Here is a 13,262-nt window from a genome sequence, read left to right as displayed (position 1 = left end):
ATCCTACTTACTTTTTTGGGGGCATGTATTCAACTCCTGATTATGAGAGAAGACAGAAGCACACACGTTTCAGAATTAGGTTTAATATCACCAAACACCACACACAAAATGCTGGTGGAACACAGGTCAGGCAGCATCTATAAGGAGCACTGTCGACGTTTCCGGCCGAGACTTTTCGTCAGGAGTAACTGAAGAGAAAGATACTAAGAGATTTGGAAGTGATTTTGCACCAGCATTTTGTTTTTTGAATTTCCAGCATCTGCAGATTTTCTCACGTTTGCTGTTTAGTATCACCAGCATGTGTCATGAAATTTGTCTTTGCAGCAGCAGTACTAATAGAAAAAGTGTTACCCTTGCAACTATAGAGGCCAACGACTGCACTTCCAATTCCCTCCAAAATAATCAATAAAAATCAAACCCTTTTGACCCCTGCCTGAAGATAAACTGTCATATTCTGACCCCTTCACCTATGGGGTATCATGGAATGCAGCCATTAATGTGATACTATGACAGCTTAGGGTGGCAGAGTTCAGTTCAATTCTGGCATCACCTCGAAGGAGTCGCTATATGTTCCTCCCTGGTCAGTGTCTAAGAATCTATCCTGGGCCCAACCTAACAATGCAGCTAAGGAACAATAGCTATTTCTTGGGAGCCTGGTATGTCACAGTATATATTGTCTTTCTATAGTATCCAGGACAAGCAGTGATGCCTCAGCATCCATCATCCAGGGTGTGCCTTGTTCTCATTACTATCATCAGGAAGGAGGTACAGGAGACCGAAGAAACAATAAACAATGAACAGCTTTTTCCATGCTTTCATTTCTGAATGGACAATCAATACAACCTCACTACTTAACATAATTCATTTTTTCTAATATACTATGCATTGCAAAGTACTGCTACCCCAAGACAAATTTCTTGGGGTAGAAGGTTGAGGGGATCTGATCGAGGTATTTAAAATTTTGAGGGATAGATAGAGTTGGCATGAATAGGCTGTTTCCATTGAGAGTAGGGGAGATTCAAACGAGAGGACATGATTTGAGAGTTAGGGGGCAGAAGTTTAAGGGAAACACAAGGGGGTATTTCTTTACTCAGAGTGATAGCTGTGTGGAATGAACTTCCTGTAGAAGTAGTAGAGGCCAGTTCAGTTGTGCCATTTAAGGTAAAATTGGATAGGTATATGGACAGGAAAGGAGTGGAGGGTTATGGGCTGAGTGTGGGTAGGTGGGACTAGGTGAGATTAAGAGTTCGGCATGGACTAGAAGGGCCGAGATGGCCTGTTTCCGTGCTGTGATTGTTATATGGTTATATAATATATGCCCGTGATACTAAACCCAATTCTGAAAAATGTGTGTTTCCTTTGTGTGCTCATTTCCTCCCAGAGTCCAAAGACCTATAGGTTATGAGATTAACTGATTATTGTAAATTGTCCCAATTAGGCTAGAGTTAAATTGGTATGTTATTGGGTGGCCCAGAATATTTTGTGCTGTATATCTAAACATACATGAGAGGTTTAGAGCACTATGAACTGATGAGACTAGTCCTTTGGGCAACACAGCACAGATGAGTTGGGCAAAAGGGTTAAATTGGTGGGGAGCTCACAACAGAGCTTAAACATCTAGAAGGGCTGATTCTGCAATTAACAAAACTTCAGCAATTGCTATTGGCTGTATATTTTTCCAGCATCAACCATTTCAAAACTGCAGTGATCAATTATTACTCGAGAAATTGTTGGACAATCCTAAAACCTCAACAGCTTAAGTCAATATGTACTGGATTGGCTGGTTACTATAGCCACCAGTGACAAAGGTTACCCCTCCATGTCGATTCCTTTCACTTTTTAAAAAATACACTTATCACTGGAAAAGTAACCTTGCAAGCACCACTAAGGTTGGTAGATTAAATACAGGTTAAAAACACGGAACATTGGAAGTAATGCCGAGCACTTTAATGCCACAATTCATGGAGTCATTTGGAATACAACTTTATTAAGATCACAACTGTATGATCTAAACAAAAAAGGTTAACAAAAAGTAGGAATGACATTAACATACAACTTGTAACGATGTATTGTGATTTTACCAGTATCATAAATTAAATTATGCATACACTCAAATGTTGCAGTTTATCAACAGTTTTAGTATCAAGTACACAGATCTAATTGTGAAGAGTATGGTCATACCGCACAGCATTCACTTCCAATTTCAACTCCTTTAGCCTCCTAAAGATTATAAGCACTTAAGCTGTTCTAATTAACTGGCAAACACCGCATCACAGGACAGCTGCCTATAAAACTAGGCTGCTGTGTTCGACTCCAGCCACCAATTCACAGGTCATCGTCCTCATCTGGTAATGCAGTGTCTTGAGCAATCTGGTGCATGGAAAACAAAAGCAGACATTGTATAAGAATGCATTTCACTAGACACTGGTTGCATTCAGACATAGGAAAGAAAACCCCAACCATTAATCACATCCAATTTTAAACACCAAAGTATAGTGTAAATTGGATATGGATTTTTTTTTGTATCAACATTTTGTAGATTTCAAAACATTACAAAACTCATTACTTCTGCAATTTTTATAAGTTTATACTGATTAGGACAAACCTTGAATCCATGAAAACTGATACAAACATCAAGAAAGTCTGACTATCAAATTGACATCTTTACTCCAAAATATCAATCCAAGATCATGCTTCAACATTTTATTGAGAAATTAATAAATTCTACTTACAAACCAAATAGTTTTGGCTAATACTTTGATATAATTTCTGCACCACTATGAAACGCCTTACAGCAATTAAGCTAATTTGCCAAGGTGCACACCATGTTCTGTGTCTTGGCATATTAGCTTAATTGCTGTAAGGCGTTTCATAGTGGTGCACAGAGGTTCTACCTCAGCTCATTGGCAAACCTATTTCAGTCAAAATCAAAGTAAATGTATTATCAAAGGGTGCAGATGTTACTAAATACTACCCAAGGATTGTTTTCCTGCAGGCGCTTGAAGGCCAGATGTACTGTAAGCAACAAATATGGAAATGGTAAAGTTGTACAGGGTAGAGATACTATACCTTGAGATCCTCTTCATATTGTGCAGCTAGTTGCGGGTCCATCTGAACCTCTGGTGGTGCCAAGGCTGGCATAGCAACAAACTCCAAGTTGGGATCTCCAATGAGCTTCCTGGCAAGCCACAGGAACGGCTTCTCAAAGTTGTAGTTGCTTTTGGCAGAAATGTCATAGTACTGCAGGGAAGCAAGCAAATATCAGTGTTCAGCAAGCAAAGCTCCCCACCTTCGAAATGTGATGAACAGCCTCCAAACTGCACCATTCCTTTCTGATAAACTTTGTCAATGAGCAAGAACAGTAACATTAAATCAAATCATCTAAAAACAATCACATTTGAAAAGTCTACCCCCAATTTTTCCACAAAAATCATTCCAGCATGCCCAAGCACAATCTCCCTAGCACCCACCCAAGAGCAAATTGCAAACGTTTCTCAGTTTCCTGGAACCTTTAGTCCTGATCCCCAAACTGGGTAATACTGAAAGCTAAGACAATAACCCTTCTGAAACCCACAAGAACCTACCAACGCCCAAAAGCATTCAATAACTTCAATAACAGCACTGGTTTGTCAATTCTAAGTAACTGCAGACCTGCCTTCCAAGTTGTAGGCCATCCAACCACATATGCTGCACTCCTGAGTAAAGTCACGACCACAGGTTTGCCAAGCAATCGCTCAGCATGGAAAAGCCTCAGAACATAGTTTTTAATTTTGAAATGTTTCCCCCAAATTGATGTCAATTTGCAAAACTAAATTTACAACAAGATGACATGTCAATATCCAATTTTCAAAGCAAAGGGCAAAAGTTTACTGGGAACACGAGGGAAACTTGCAAAGGGTGGTGAAAGTGTGGAACAAGCTGCTAGCACAAGTGGTGCATGGAAGCTCAACTTCTAAGAGAACCTTGGCCAAGTACATGGATGGGAGGCATATGGAGGGCTATGGTCAAAATGCAGGTCGATGGGAGTAGGCAGTTCAAATGTCTAGCATGGGCTAAGGATCTGTGAGCTGTACTTATCTATGACTCAGTCTGTATCTACTACCCAACCCCCACCCCCAAGCTTGCACCTGACTGCAACTGAACCGAGTATACCACAACCAATTTTCTCCATTACGCCTATAAAAGCAAACTAGAAACAATCGATTTCACCAACCATCTTTATGAACCTAGAATCATTCCTCAATAGATCCACAAAACAGCAGCTTGCCATAGATTTCCAAAATTTAGTCTCAACAGCCACATTCTAATGGCCAGCATAGTGGTTAGCACAACAGCTACCCGGGATCATGCCCCCCGGGAGTTTGTACATTCTTCCCGTGACCACATACATGGGTTTCCTTCCACAGTACAAAGACTTGCATTGTCCCATTATTAGGCCAGGATTTAATAGGTGAGTTGTGGGCAGCATGGCTCAAAGGGTCTGCTTCATGCTGTATATCAATAATATATCAGCCTACCTGAAGATATGAAAAACATTGTTCAAGAGTAAGAAGTTTTTTTTAAATCAAGTCCTCTCCAAATCAAAGTGCCCGCTCAAAATGTAAAGATGTCTGAAGAATACACATGGGTACATTAAAACACCCAGAAGTACATAAGACAACAAACTCCAACAAGAGTGAAGACCATTAGGATAGTATACCTGGAGGTTCTTCTTTCTGTGGAAGACAATAGATTTTGCCTTCACTTTTCTGTCTTTAATGTCAACTTTATTGCCACACAGCACGATGGGGATGTTTTCACATACACGCACCAGATCTCGATGCCAGTTAGGCACATTCTTGTATGTCACCCGTGAGGTTACATCAAACATGATAATGGCACACTGAGCTGTTAAAAGAAACAGGGAGTAAGAACCTAAGATACTCAAAACTACAGCTCTCAGGAGCTACAGAATGTGAACTCTTACCTTGAATATAATAACCATCCCGGAGACCACCAAATTTCTCTTGACCAGCAGTATCCCACACATTGAATTTGATAGGTCCTCTGTTAGTATGGAACACTAATGGGTGAACTTCAACTCCCAAAGTTGCTGCAAAGCAAAAAGCACAATATTACCCCAGAATTCACAAGGAGATAAAACATCACACCCCTACAATTATGCGATGAGCATATAGGCTTTCAATTGACAATTCTTGGCTTGACTTTGCAGAGAATTCAATGCATAAAACAAGACAGAGGCAGAATTAGGCCATTCAATCGAGTGGGCTCTGCCATTTCATCATGGCTAATTTATTATCCCACTCAACCTCTGTCCTCAACTTTTGATGCCCTGACTGATCAGGAACCCATCGATCTCCACTTTACATATCCCCACTACCCAGCCTCCAGTCACACGAAAGAAATTCTCATAACCATACTAAATACAGTGGCATGCAAAAGTTTGGGCATCCCAGTCAAAATTTATGTTACTGTGAATAGTTGAGTAGAAGATGATCTGATCTCCAAAAGTCAAAGTTAAAGGTGAAACATTCTTTTCAACATTTTAAACAAGACTAGTGTATTACTTTTGTTTTGTATAATTTTAAGAGTGAAAAAAAAGGAAAGGAGCACCATGAAAAAGTTTGGGCACCCCAAGAGATTAGAGCTCTCATAACTTTTACCAAGGTCTCAAACCTTAATTAGCTGTTAGGGCTATGACTTGTTCCGTCATCGTTGGGAAAAGCCAGGTGATGCAAATTTCAAAGCTTTATAAATACCCTGACTACTCAAACCTTGTCCCAACAATCAGCAGCCATGGGCTCCTCTAAGCAGCTGCCTAGCACTCTGAAAATTAAAACAAATGATGCCCACAAAGCAGGAGAAGGCTATAAGATAGCAAAGCATTTTCAGGTAGCCACTTCCTCCATTCGTAATTTAACTAAGAAATGGCAGTTAACAGGAACGGTGAAGATCAAGTTGAGGTCTCGAAGGCCAAGAAAACTTTCCAAGAGAACTGCTCACAGAATTGCTAGAAAGTCAAATCAAAACCCCCATTTGACTGCAAAAGACCTTAGGAAGATTTAGCAGACTCTGCAGTGGTGATGCACTGTTCTGCTGTGCAGTGACACCTGCATCCTCACTGCAAAATTCCATGTCAGAAGTTTGCATAGGAACATCTAATCAAGCCTGATGCATTTTGGAAACAAGTTCTGTGGTCTGATGAAGTTAAAATAGAACTTTTTGGCTGCAACGAGCAAAGGTCTGTTTGGAGGGAAAAGGGCGTAGAATTTCATGAAAGGAACTCCTCTCCATGGGGGTGGATTGATCTTGCTTTGCGCTTGTGTTGCAGCCAGTGCCATGGGGAACATCTCATCAGTAGAGGGAAGAATGAATTCAATTAAAATACCAGCAAATTCTGAAAGCGAACATCACAGTCTGTAAAAAAGCTGAAGATGAAGAGGATGGCTTCTGCAACAACCCTAAACACACCTCAAAATCCACAATGGACTACTTCAAGAGGCATAAGCTGAAGGTTTTGCCATGGCCCTCAGTCTCCCGAAAATCTATGGATAGACCTCAAAAGAAAAGTGCAAGATGGCCCAAGAATCCCACAGAACTAGAAGCCTTTTACAAGGAAGAATGGGTGAAAATCCCCCAAACAAATTGAAAGACTCTTAACTGGCTACAGAAAGCATTTACAAGCTGTGATACTTGCCAGAGGGGGTGTTACAAGTACTGACCATGCAGGGTGCCCAAACTTTTGCTTTGGGCCCTTTTCCTTTTTTGTTATTTTAAAATTGTAAAAGATGGACATTAAAAAGTAAATATTTTAAAAAATGTCATCTTTAACTTTATGCCTTTTGGAAATCAGGTCATCTTTTACTCATTTAGCTATTTACAGTAACAGTAATTTTGACCAGGGGTGCCCAAAGTTTTGCATGTCACTGTATATGTCCCTTTATTGAGGCTGCGCCCTCTGGTCCTAGATTCCCCACTGTAGGAAACATCCACTCGGAGACCTTTCAAAATGTAGGTTTCAGTGAGGATCCCCCTCCCCCCAATTGTTCTTCTAAACAGCAGCAAGTACAGGCCCAGAGCCAAAAACTCCTTATATTTTAACCTTTTCATTCTTGGGATCACTCAAAAACCTCCTCTGAATCCAATGGTGGCTCATGTTTTCTTAGAAAAAAAAGGATCAAAACTGCATCAATACTCTCCGAGTGCACTAACCCTAGTCACCAGCAGCCAACCAGAAGAGGTGTGCTTTATTCCTACTCCACCTCCTGCCAAGCAGTGAATCTTTTATCCATGCTACTATCTATTTTGTAATACCATTGGTTCTTTGTCTATCCTGTCTGCTTTTCCCTCAAAATGCCAACAGATTCATCAGGCAAAATTTTCCCTTAAGGAAACCATGCTTACTTGGCCTATTTATTATATGCTTCCTAGTACCTCAAACCCCATCCTTGAAAAATGGACTCCCAACACCTTTCCAACCACTAAGTCAGGCTAACTGGCCCATAATTTCCTTTGCTCTGCCTCGTTCTCTTCTTGTAAACTGGAGTGATATCTGCAACTTTCCAGTCCTCAGTTATCATTCCGAAAACTAATGATTGTTGAAAGATCATTATTAATGGTCACTACCTTTCAGAACCCACAAGTGCAGTCCATCTGATCCAGGTGACTTATCGACCTTTCATCTTCCCAAGCACTTTCTCCTCATAAATAGGAACTACACTTTTGCCCTGACTCTCATATTTCTGGCATCCTGCTGGTGTCTTCCAGCAGACTGACAGAAAATACTTTAGTCTGTCATTACTAGCTCTTCAGCATCAGTTTCCAGCGGTCAAATATCCACTCATCTTTTACTCCTTATACAGTAATCTAAAAAAAACTGCATCCTCTGATATTATTGGCTAACATACCTTCATAGTTCATCTTTTCTCGTTATGGGGTTTTTAGTTTCCTTCTGTTTGATGTTAAAAGCTTCCTAATCCTCTAACTTCCTACTAATTTTTGCTCTATTATAGATCCTCTTGTTTTTTTAAACAGCTAGAATGGCATCTAGTTTCTGGACAGCATAGACTGGTACAGTGACAATGTTGATGAAATCTGCTATTATGCAGAATAAAAACCACAAACCAAATTATAGATCTGTTATACTCTTTGAAGTCATCAATTGAGAATACTGCAAATTTTGGGCACACTACTGATGTGAAGGCATTAAATTTATCAGAATGGAACTATGAGCAGCTTCTGAGAAACTTTTGTGATTGTCGGAGCAGCAGTAACATGGCCACATGCTCAAATCACTGAAGAGCTCAGCAAGACAGAGTGAGTAAATGATCTTGTCACTTGTTCCAGTCGGTCAAAAGGACAGAATTTAGGACATTAAAAACTGATCTAGAATGCTCCCCAGAAGGGCAATGAATCAGATTTAAGGGGAAAAAATTACTTAATTACAAGGAAGTGAAAAACTTGCATGCCCTAAGAAAGGCATGGAATTGGACACAGGTCTGCCAGAGGCTGTTGTGAACTAGCTTGGGTATAAAGAATTCAACAGTACTGTCAATATACATACCTACATACTTCTTTTCAAATTCACCAGTCAAATGGCGCTTCACAAAAGTTGTTTTACCAGTGCCACCATCTCCGACAAGTACAAGCTGGAGAAAAGTGATGGAAATCAGTTTTTGTTAGTGAAACAGAATTAAACAATATGAAAACAGACCAGTCTCAACCTATAGAGCAAATCTGCTCTGACTACACTTGTTAACCAGAAAGTGTTCCTCTTCCTAGTTAACACTACAGACATCATTCTGGAATAAACGAGGCCAAATCTACAGTCAAGTATATTCACAATTATCAAAAAGATCTATCTCATTACTGTTTCTGGAAGGTCATTTTATTCAATTTCTCCATTAGCTCGCTCCATAGTTTACTACAAAGTTTTAGAAATATCATTCCAACCTAGTTAGTGTATTCTACTTGGCTAGTTAATTTAACTACTGATCCAATCTTGCAGCAATTTTCAGATTGTGTGGAGTATAAAGGCTTGGTGGAGGGAGAGGGAGGAACTGATCAAACATGCAGGCACACTCATGCCACCACTCAATTGCTCTCAGTAAGATCAGAAACCAAAGAATTTATAAATTACAGAATCTGAAAAACACCGAAGGGTTCAATCACCCAGCAGCTGACATTACCAGAGATGTACCTTTAAATGTGTAGTCACAGCACAGACTACGAACAAGACATGACTAGTCAGAATCCTGACTTCCCCCCACCCTCATCATTGCTGCATTCAGGATGCTGAAAACAAATATATTCAACGATTCAGGAACACCTTCCCCTCTGCCATCAATTTCTGAATGGACATTGAACCCATGAACACAATATTTTCCTTTCCTGTTGTTGTACTAATTTAAATATTTAATAAACACTAACAGTTGTTCTTGTGCAGAATTTTATATACACTTATTGTAATGCATAGTAATTTTTACTTTGCACCACAATGTACTTCTGCCAAAACAAATTTCAGGCCATATGCCAGTGATATTAAATTGTTATTCTGATTATGACTGAACAAAATGCTTCATTAAAATCAAACTTATCCCCACATATTTTACCTTTTTTCCAATCCCATAAGATACAGTATTCACCTGATAGATTATGGATACTGTTAAGGTGATTATTGATTGAAATATCTATAGAAAATGCTCTTACAGACATTGAACATCATGAAGAATATCCAGGATATTCCATACCCTCTTCTCACTGGTGCCATCAGGATGAAAGCACACACTCAACAAGTCAGGAACAGCTTCTTCCCCTCTGCCACCCAATTTCTGAACGGATATCAAACCCACGAAACACTACTATTTTTGGCTCTTTTGCACTACTTAATTACGTATATAACTAATCTACAGTTATTATCTATTGCATTGTACTATTACTTAACAATTTTAATAATACCTGCGATTATAAAACTGAATGATACATCCCATACAGCACAAAATTCTGCCTCAATAACGTGAACCCTTTAGCTCATTATGTATTACCTCCATTTTTATTTTTGCACTAATTATATACACAACTGTAATTTCCTTTTTCCTATCATATATCACTATATTGCTGACACAAAGTTAACAAACACGCGGTGCTATCAACCCCGACTCTGATACATCCCATAGAGCACATAAAATATCAAATCATTAACAGAAGCTCATGTACAGTACCCCAATATTTTTATTATCGCACTAATTTAACTATTATGTATTGTAATTCAGTTATCGGGCACCGGCGGGCGGGGACAGGATGATGCCCGGACGTAGGTAGACCACCGGGTACCAGGACAGGATGTGGGGACATGTGGGGTACCGGAGGCCCGGAGGGAAAGAAGTCCCTTACCTTGAACTGAACTTGAGGTTCTCCCTGTTCGCCCATAGTTCGTAGCTGCCGGAGGGAGAGCGAGAAAGAGAGAAGAGACGGTGAGACAGCGGCCGGTATGGGAGCGGAACCCGCGCTTCCCTCTCCCCCCGACAAAGAGTCGCCGCCGGCCTGAGCCGAGCCCTCTCCAACCCCACCGTCGCATACCCATACCCACAGCGCGCACCAAGGAAGAGGGAAGCAGGGATGGGGGAGGGAGGCGCCGAAGCTGCGCGGGAAACCCGCCGCCGGGGTGCGTGTAGGCCGCGGAGCCGCCACTTCCCGCCTTTGTCCATGTGGCCCCGGGGAAAGGCCTCGAGGAGCCGGGGGAAGCCGAGGAGATTTACCGCAGCGAGAAGGGAGGGAGTGAAAGAGGCCCGTGGTCGGGCGGGGCCGCCGAGGCCTGAGAAGGCGCGCTGGGGCCCTGGTCGGCGGGAAACAGCGGCGACGGCGAGGCCGGGAGGGAGCCCGGACGGCGAGTGTCGGGGTCCTAAACCGGCAGGGTATCCCTGAAAAGGAAGGAGGGGTGGGATGGCGATGCTCCCGAAGCCTCTCACCACCCGGATCCCACACTGAACCACCACATGCGCCCACCTTCCAGAAGAGTCTCTCCCTCAAAATGGACGCCCGACCGTCTAATAGCCTTTTGCCGTCTGCGCCACGTGACTCCTCAGGCCGGCGCGCTCACGATCGCGCGGGGGCGGGAGAGAGCATGCGCACTACAGCAGCGGGGCGGATGGGCGGGCGCGGCGGCGCGCAAGTAAAGGGCATGCGCACCTCAGGCAAAGGGGACGGGTGGGATTAAGTGGAGGGATTGATCATGCGCACCACTGTCAGGAGTGAAAGGGGAGGAGGGGTATAGGTGTGAGGTCTGAGCAGGCGCACCTCAGGTCGTGCGAGAAGGGGTAAGTGAAGGAACTGAGCATGCGCGCCACGGAAGACGCAGCGGAAAGGAGAGCACATGCGCGCATCAGGGAGTGCGGCAGGAAGAGAGCGCGACCGAGCATGCGCACTAGGCAGGGCGGGAGGGGGGCGGCAGAGAGGGATTGAGCATGCGCGCTGGTCGCTGGGCGGCAGGTGTCGGTTCCCGGGAGGCGCGCATCGTGCCACAAGTCCATCAGAAGTTTTCTGTAACTTTTGCCACCTCCAACGGGATCCCACTACCAAACACATCTTTCCCTCCCCCCCTTCTGCTTTCCGCAGGGATCGCTCCCTACACGACTCCCTTGTCCACTCGTCCCCCCCATCCCTTCCCACCGATCTCCCTCCTGGCACTTATCCTTGTAAGTGGAACAAGTGCTACACCTGCCCTTACACTTCCTCCCTCACCACCATTCAGGGCCCAGACAGTCCTTCCAGGTGAGGCGACACTTCACCTGTGAGTCGGCTGGTGTGGTATACTGTGTCCGGTGCTCGCGGTGTGGCCTTTTATATATTGGTGAGACCCGACGCAGACTGGGAGACCGTTTCGCTGAACACCTATGCTCGGTCCGCCAGCGAAAGCAGGATCTCCCAGTGGCCACTCATTTTAATTCCACGTCCCATTCCCATTCTGATATGTCTATCCATGGCCTCCTCTACTGTCAAGATGAAGCCACACTCAGGTTGGAGGAACAACACCTTATATACCGTCTGGGTAGCCTCCAACCTGATGGCACGAACATTGACTTCTCTAACTTCCGTTAATGCCCTTCCTCCCCTTCTTACCCCATCCCTGACATATTTAGTTGTTTGCCTGTTCTCCATCTCCCTCTGGTGCTCCCCCCACCTTTCTTTCTCCTGAGGCCTCCTGTCCCATGATCCTTTCCCTTCTCCAGCTCTGTGTCACTCGCCAACCACCTTTCCAGCTCTTAGCTTCATTCCACCCCCTCCGGTCTTCTATCATTTCGCATTTCCCCCTCCCCCCACTACTTTCAAATCTTTCCTTTCGGTTAGTCCTGACGAAGGGTCTCGGCCCGAAATGTCGACGTTGCTTCTCCCTATAGATGCTGCCTGGCCTGTGTTCTACCAGCATTTTGTGTGTGTTATTGTCCATCAGAATAAGATTTAACTTCGCTACCATGCATCCTGAAATTGTCATTCAACTGTATATGAATACAGCCAAATGAGACAGCATCACTCTGGAGCCAAGGTGCAAAACGTAAGGCGCATGTGGAACATTTAAGGTAGCTGTAATCATGCAGTCGTACAGATTTTATCTAAGAGCCTCTTAAATGTCTAATGTACCTGCCTCTAACACCACTCCCTGGCAGCACGTTTCACACACCCACCACGCTCTGTGAAAAGATTGCCCCCACATCGGCCGCTCCCACTGGCAGCTCACTCCACACTCCCACCTCCCTCTGAGTGAAGGCGATTTCCCCCCCCCCCCCCCCACACACTCTTCTTACATCACTCACAGTATATTCAGAATCTCAATGAAACCTATCCTACATTGAAAGGCCTAGATGGAGTGGATGTGGAGAAGATATTTCCTGAGGTGGGAGAATCTAGAACCAGAGGGCACAGCCCCAGAATAGAAGGGAGATGAGGAGAAACTTCTGTAGCCAGAGAGTGGTGAATTTGTTGCCACAGACGGCTGTGGAGGCCGAGCCATTGGGTATATTTAAGGAGGTGTTTGACAGGTTCTTGATTAGGCAAGGCATCAAAGGTTTTTGGGAGAAGACAGGAGAAAGGGGTTGAGAGGGATAATAAATCAGCCAGGATGAAATGGCGGAGCAGACTTGACGGGCCGAATAGTCTAATCCTGCTCCTATGTCTTATGTTCTAAAATGCTGGAGGAACTCAGCAGGTCAGGCAGAGGAATAAAGAATCGACATTTCAGGCCAAGATACAGCATCTAAAATTTCACC

General features: G+C 43.4%; 1 protein-coding gene across 1 annotated transcript; it reads right to left on the bottom strand.

The window, feature by feature from the left end:
• Positions 1-1,967: 1,967 nt before the first annotated feature.
• ran (RAN, member RAS oncogene family) lies at positions 1,968-11,116 on the bottom strand. The gene is made up of 7 exons (XM_059994586.1): positions 11,005-11,116; positions 10,393-10,437; positions 8,564-8,648; positions 4,967-5,092; positions 4,700-4,887; positions 3,070-3,240; positions 1,968-2,370 (listed from the first exon to the last, which is right to left on the bottom strand). Exons 2-7 carry the CDS (start codon positions 10,426-10,428, stop codon positions 2,326-2,328), a joined length of 651 nt encoding a protein of 216 aa, XP_059850569.1. The 5' UTR covers positions 10,429-10,437; positions 11,005-11,116; the 3' UTR covers positions 1,968-2,325.
• Positions 11,117-13,262: the final 2,146 nt, after the last annotated feature.

The sequence above is a fragment of the Hypanus sabinus genome, chromosome 18 (genome assembly GCF_030144855.1).
Source record: "Hypanus sabinus isolate sHypSab1 chromosome 18, sHypSab1.hap1, whole genome shotgun sequence".
Classification (NCBI taxonomy): domain Eukaryota; kingdom Metazoa; phylum Chordata; class Chondrichthyes; order Myliobatiformes; family Dasyatidae; genus Hypanus; species Hypanus sabinus.
The sequence above is the reverse complement of the archived record's forward strand: the minus strand, read 5'-3'. Positions and strand labels throughout refer to the sequence as shown.

Coding starts and splice junctions, on each gene's coding strand:
- ran (XM_059994586.1), bottom strand. CDS start 10,428: ATGGGCGAACAGGGAGAACCTCAAGTTCAGTTCAAG. Junction 5,093..8,563: donor ATTTGAAAAGAAGTATGTAG/GTATGTATATTG, acceptor TTTGCTTTGCAG/CAACTTTGGGAGTTGAAGTT. Junction 2,371..3,069: donor AATATGAAGAGGATCTCAAG/GTATAGTATCTC, acceptor TCCATGCACCAG/ATTGCTCAAGACACTGCATT.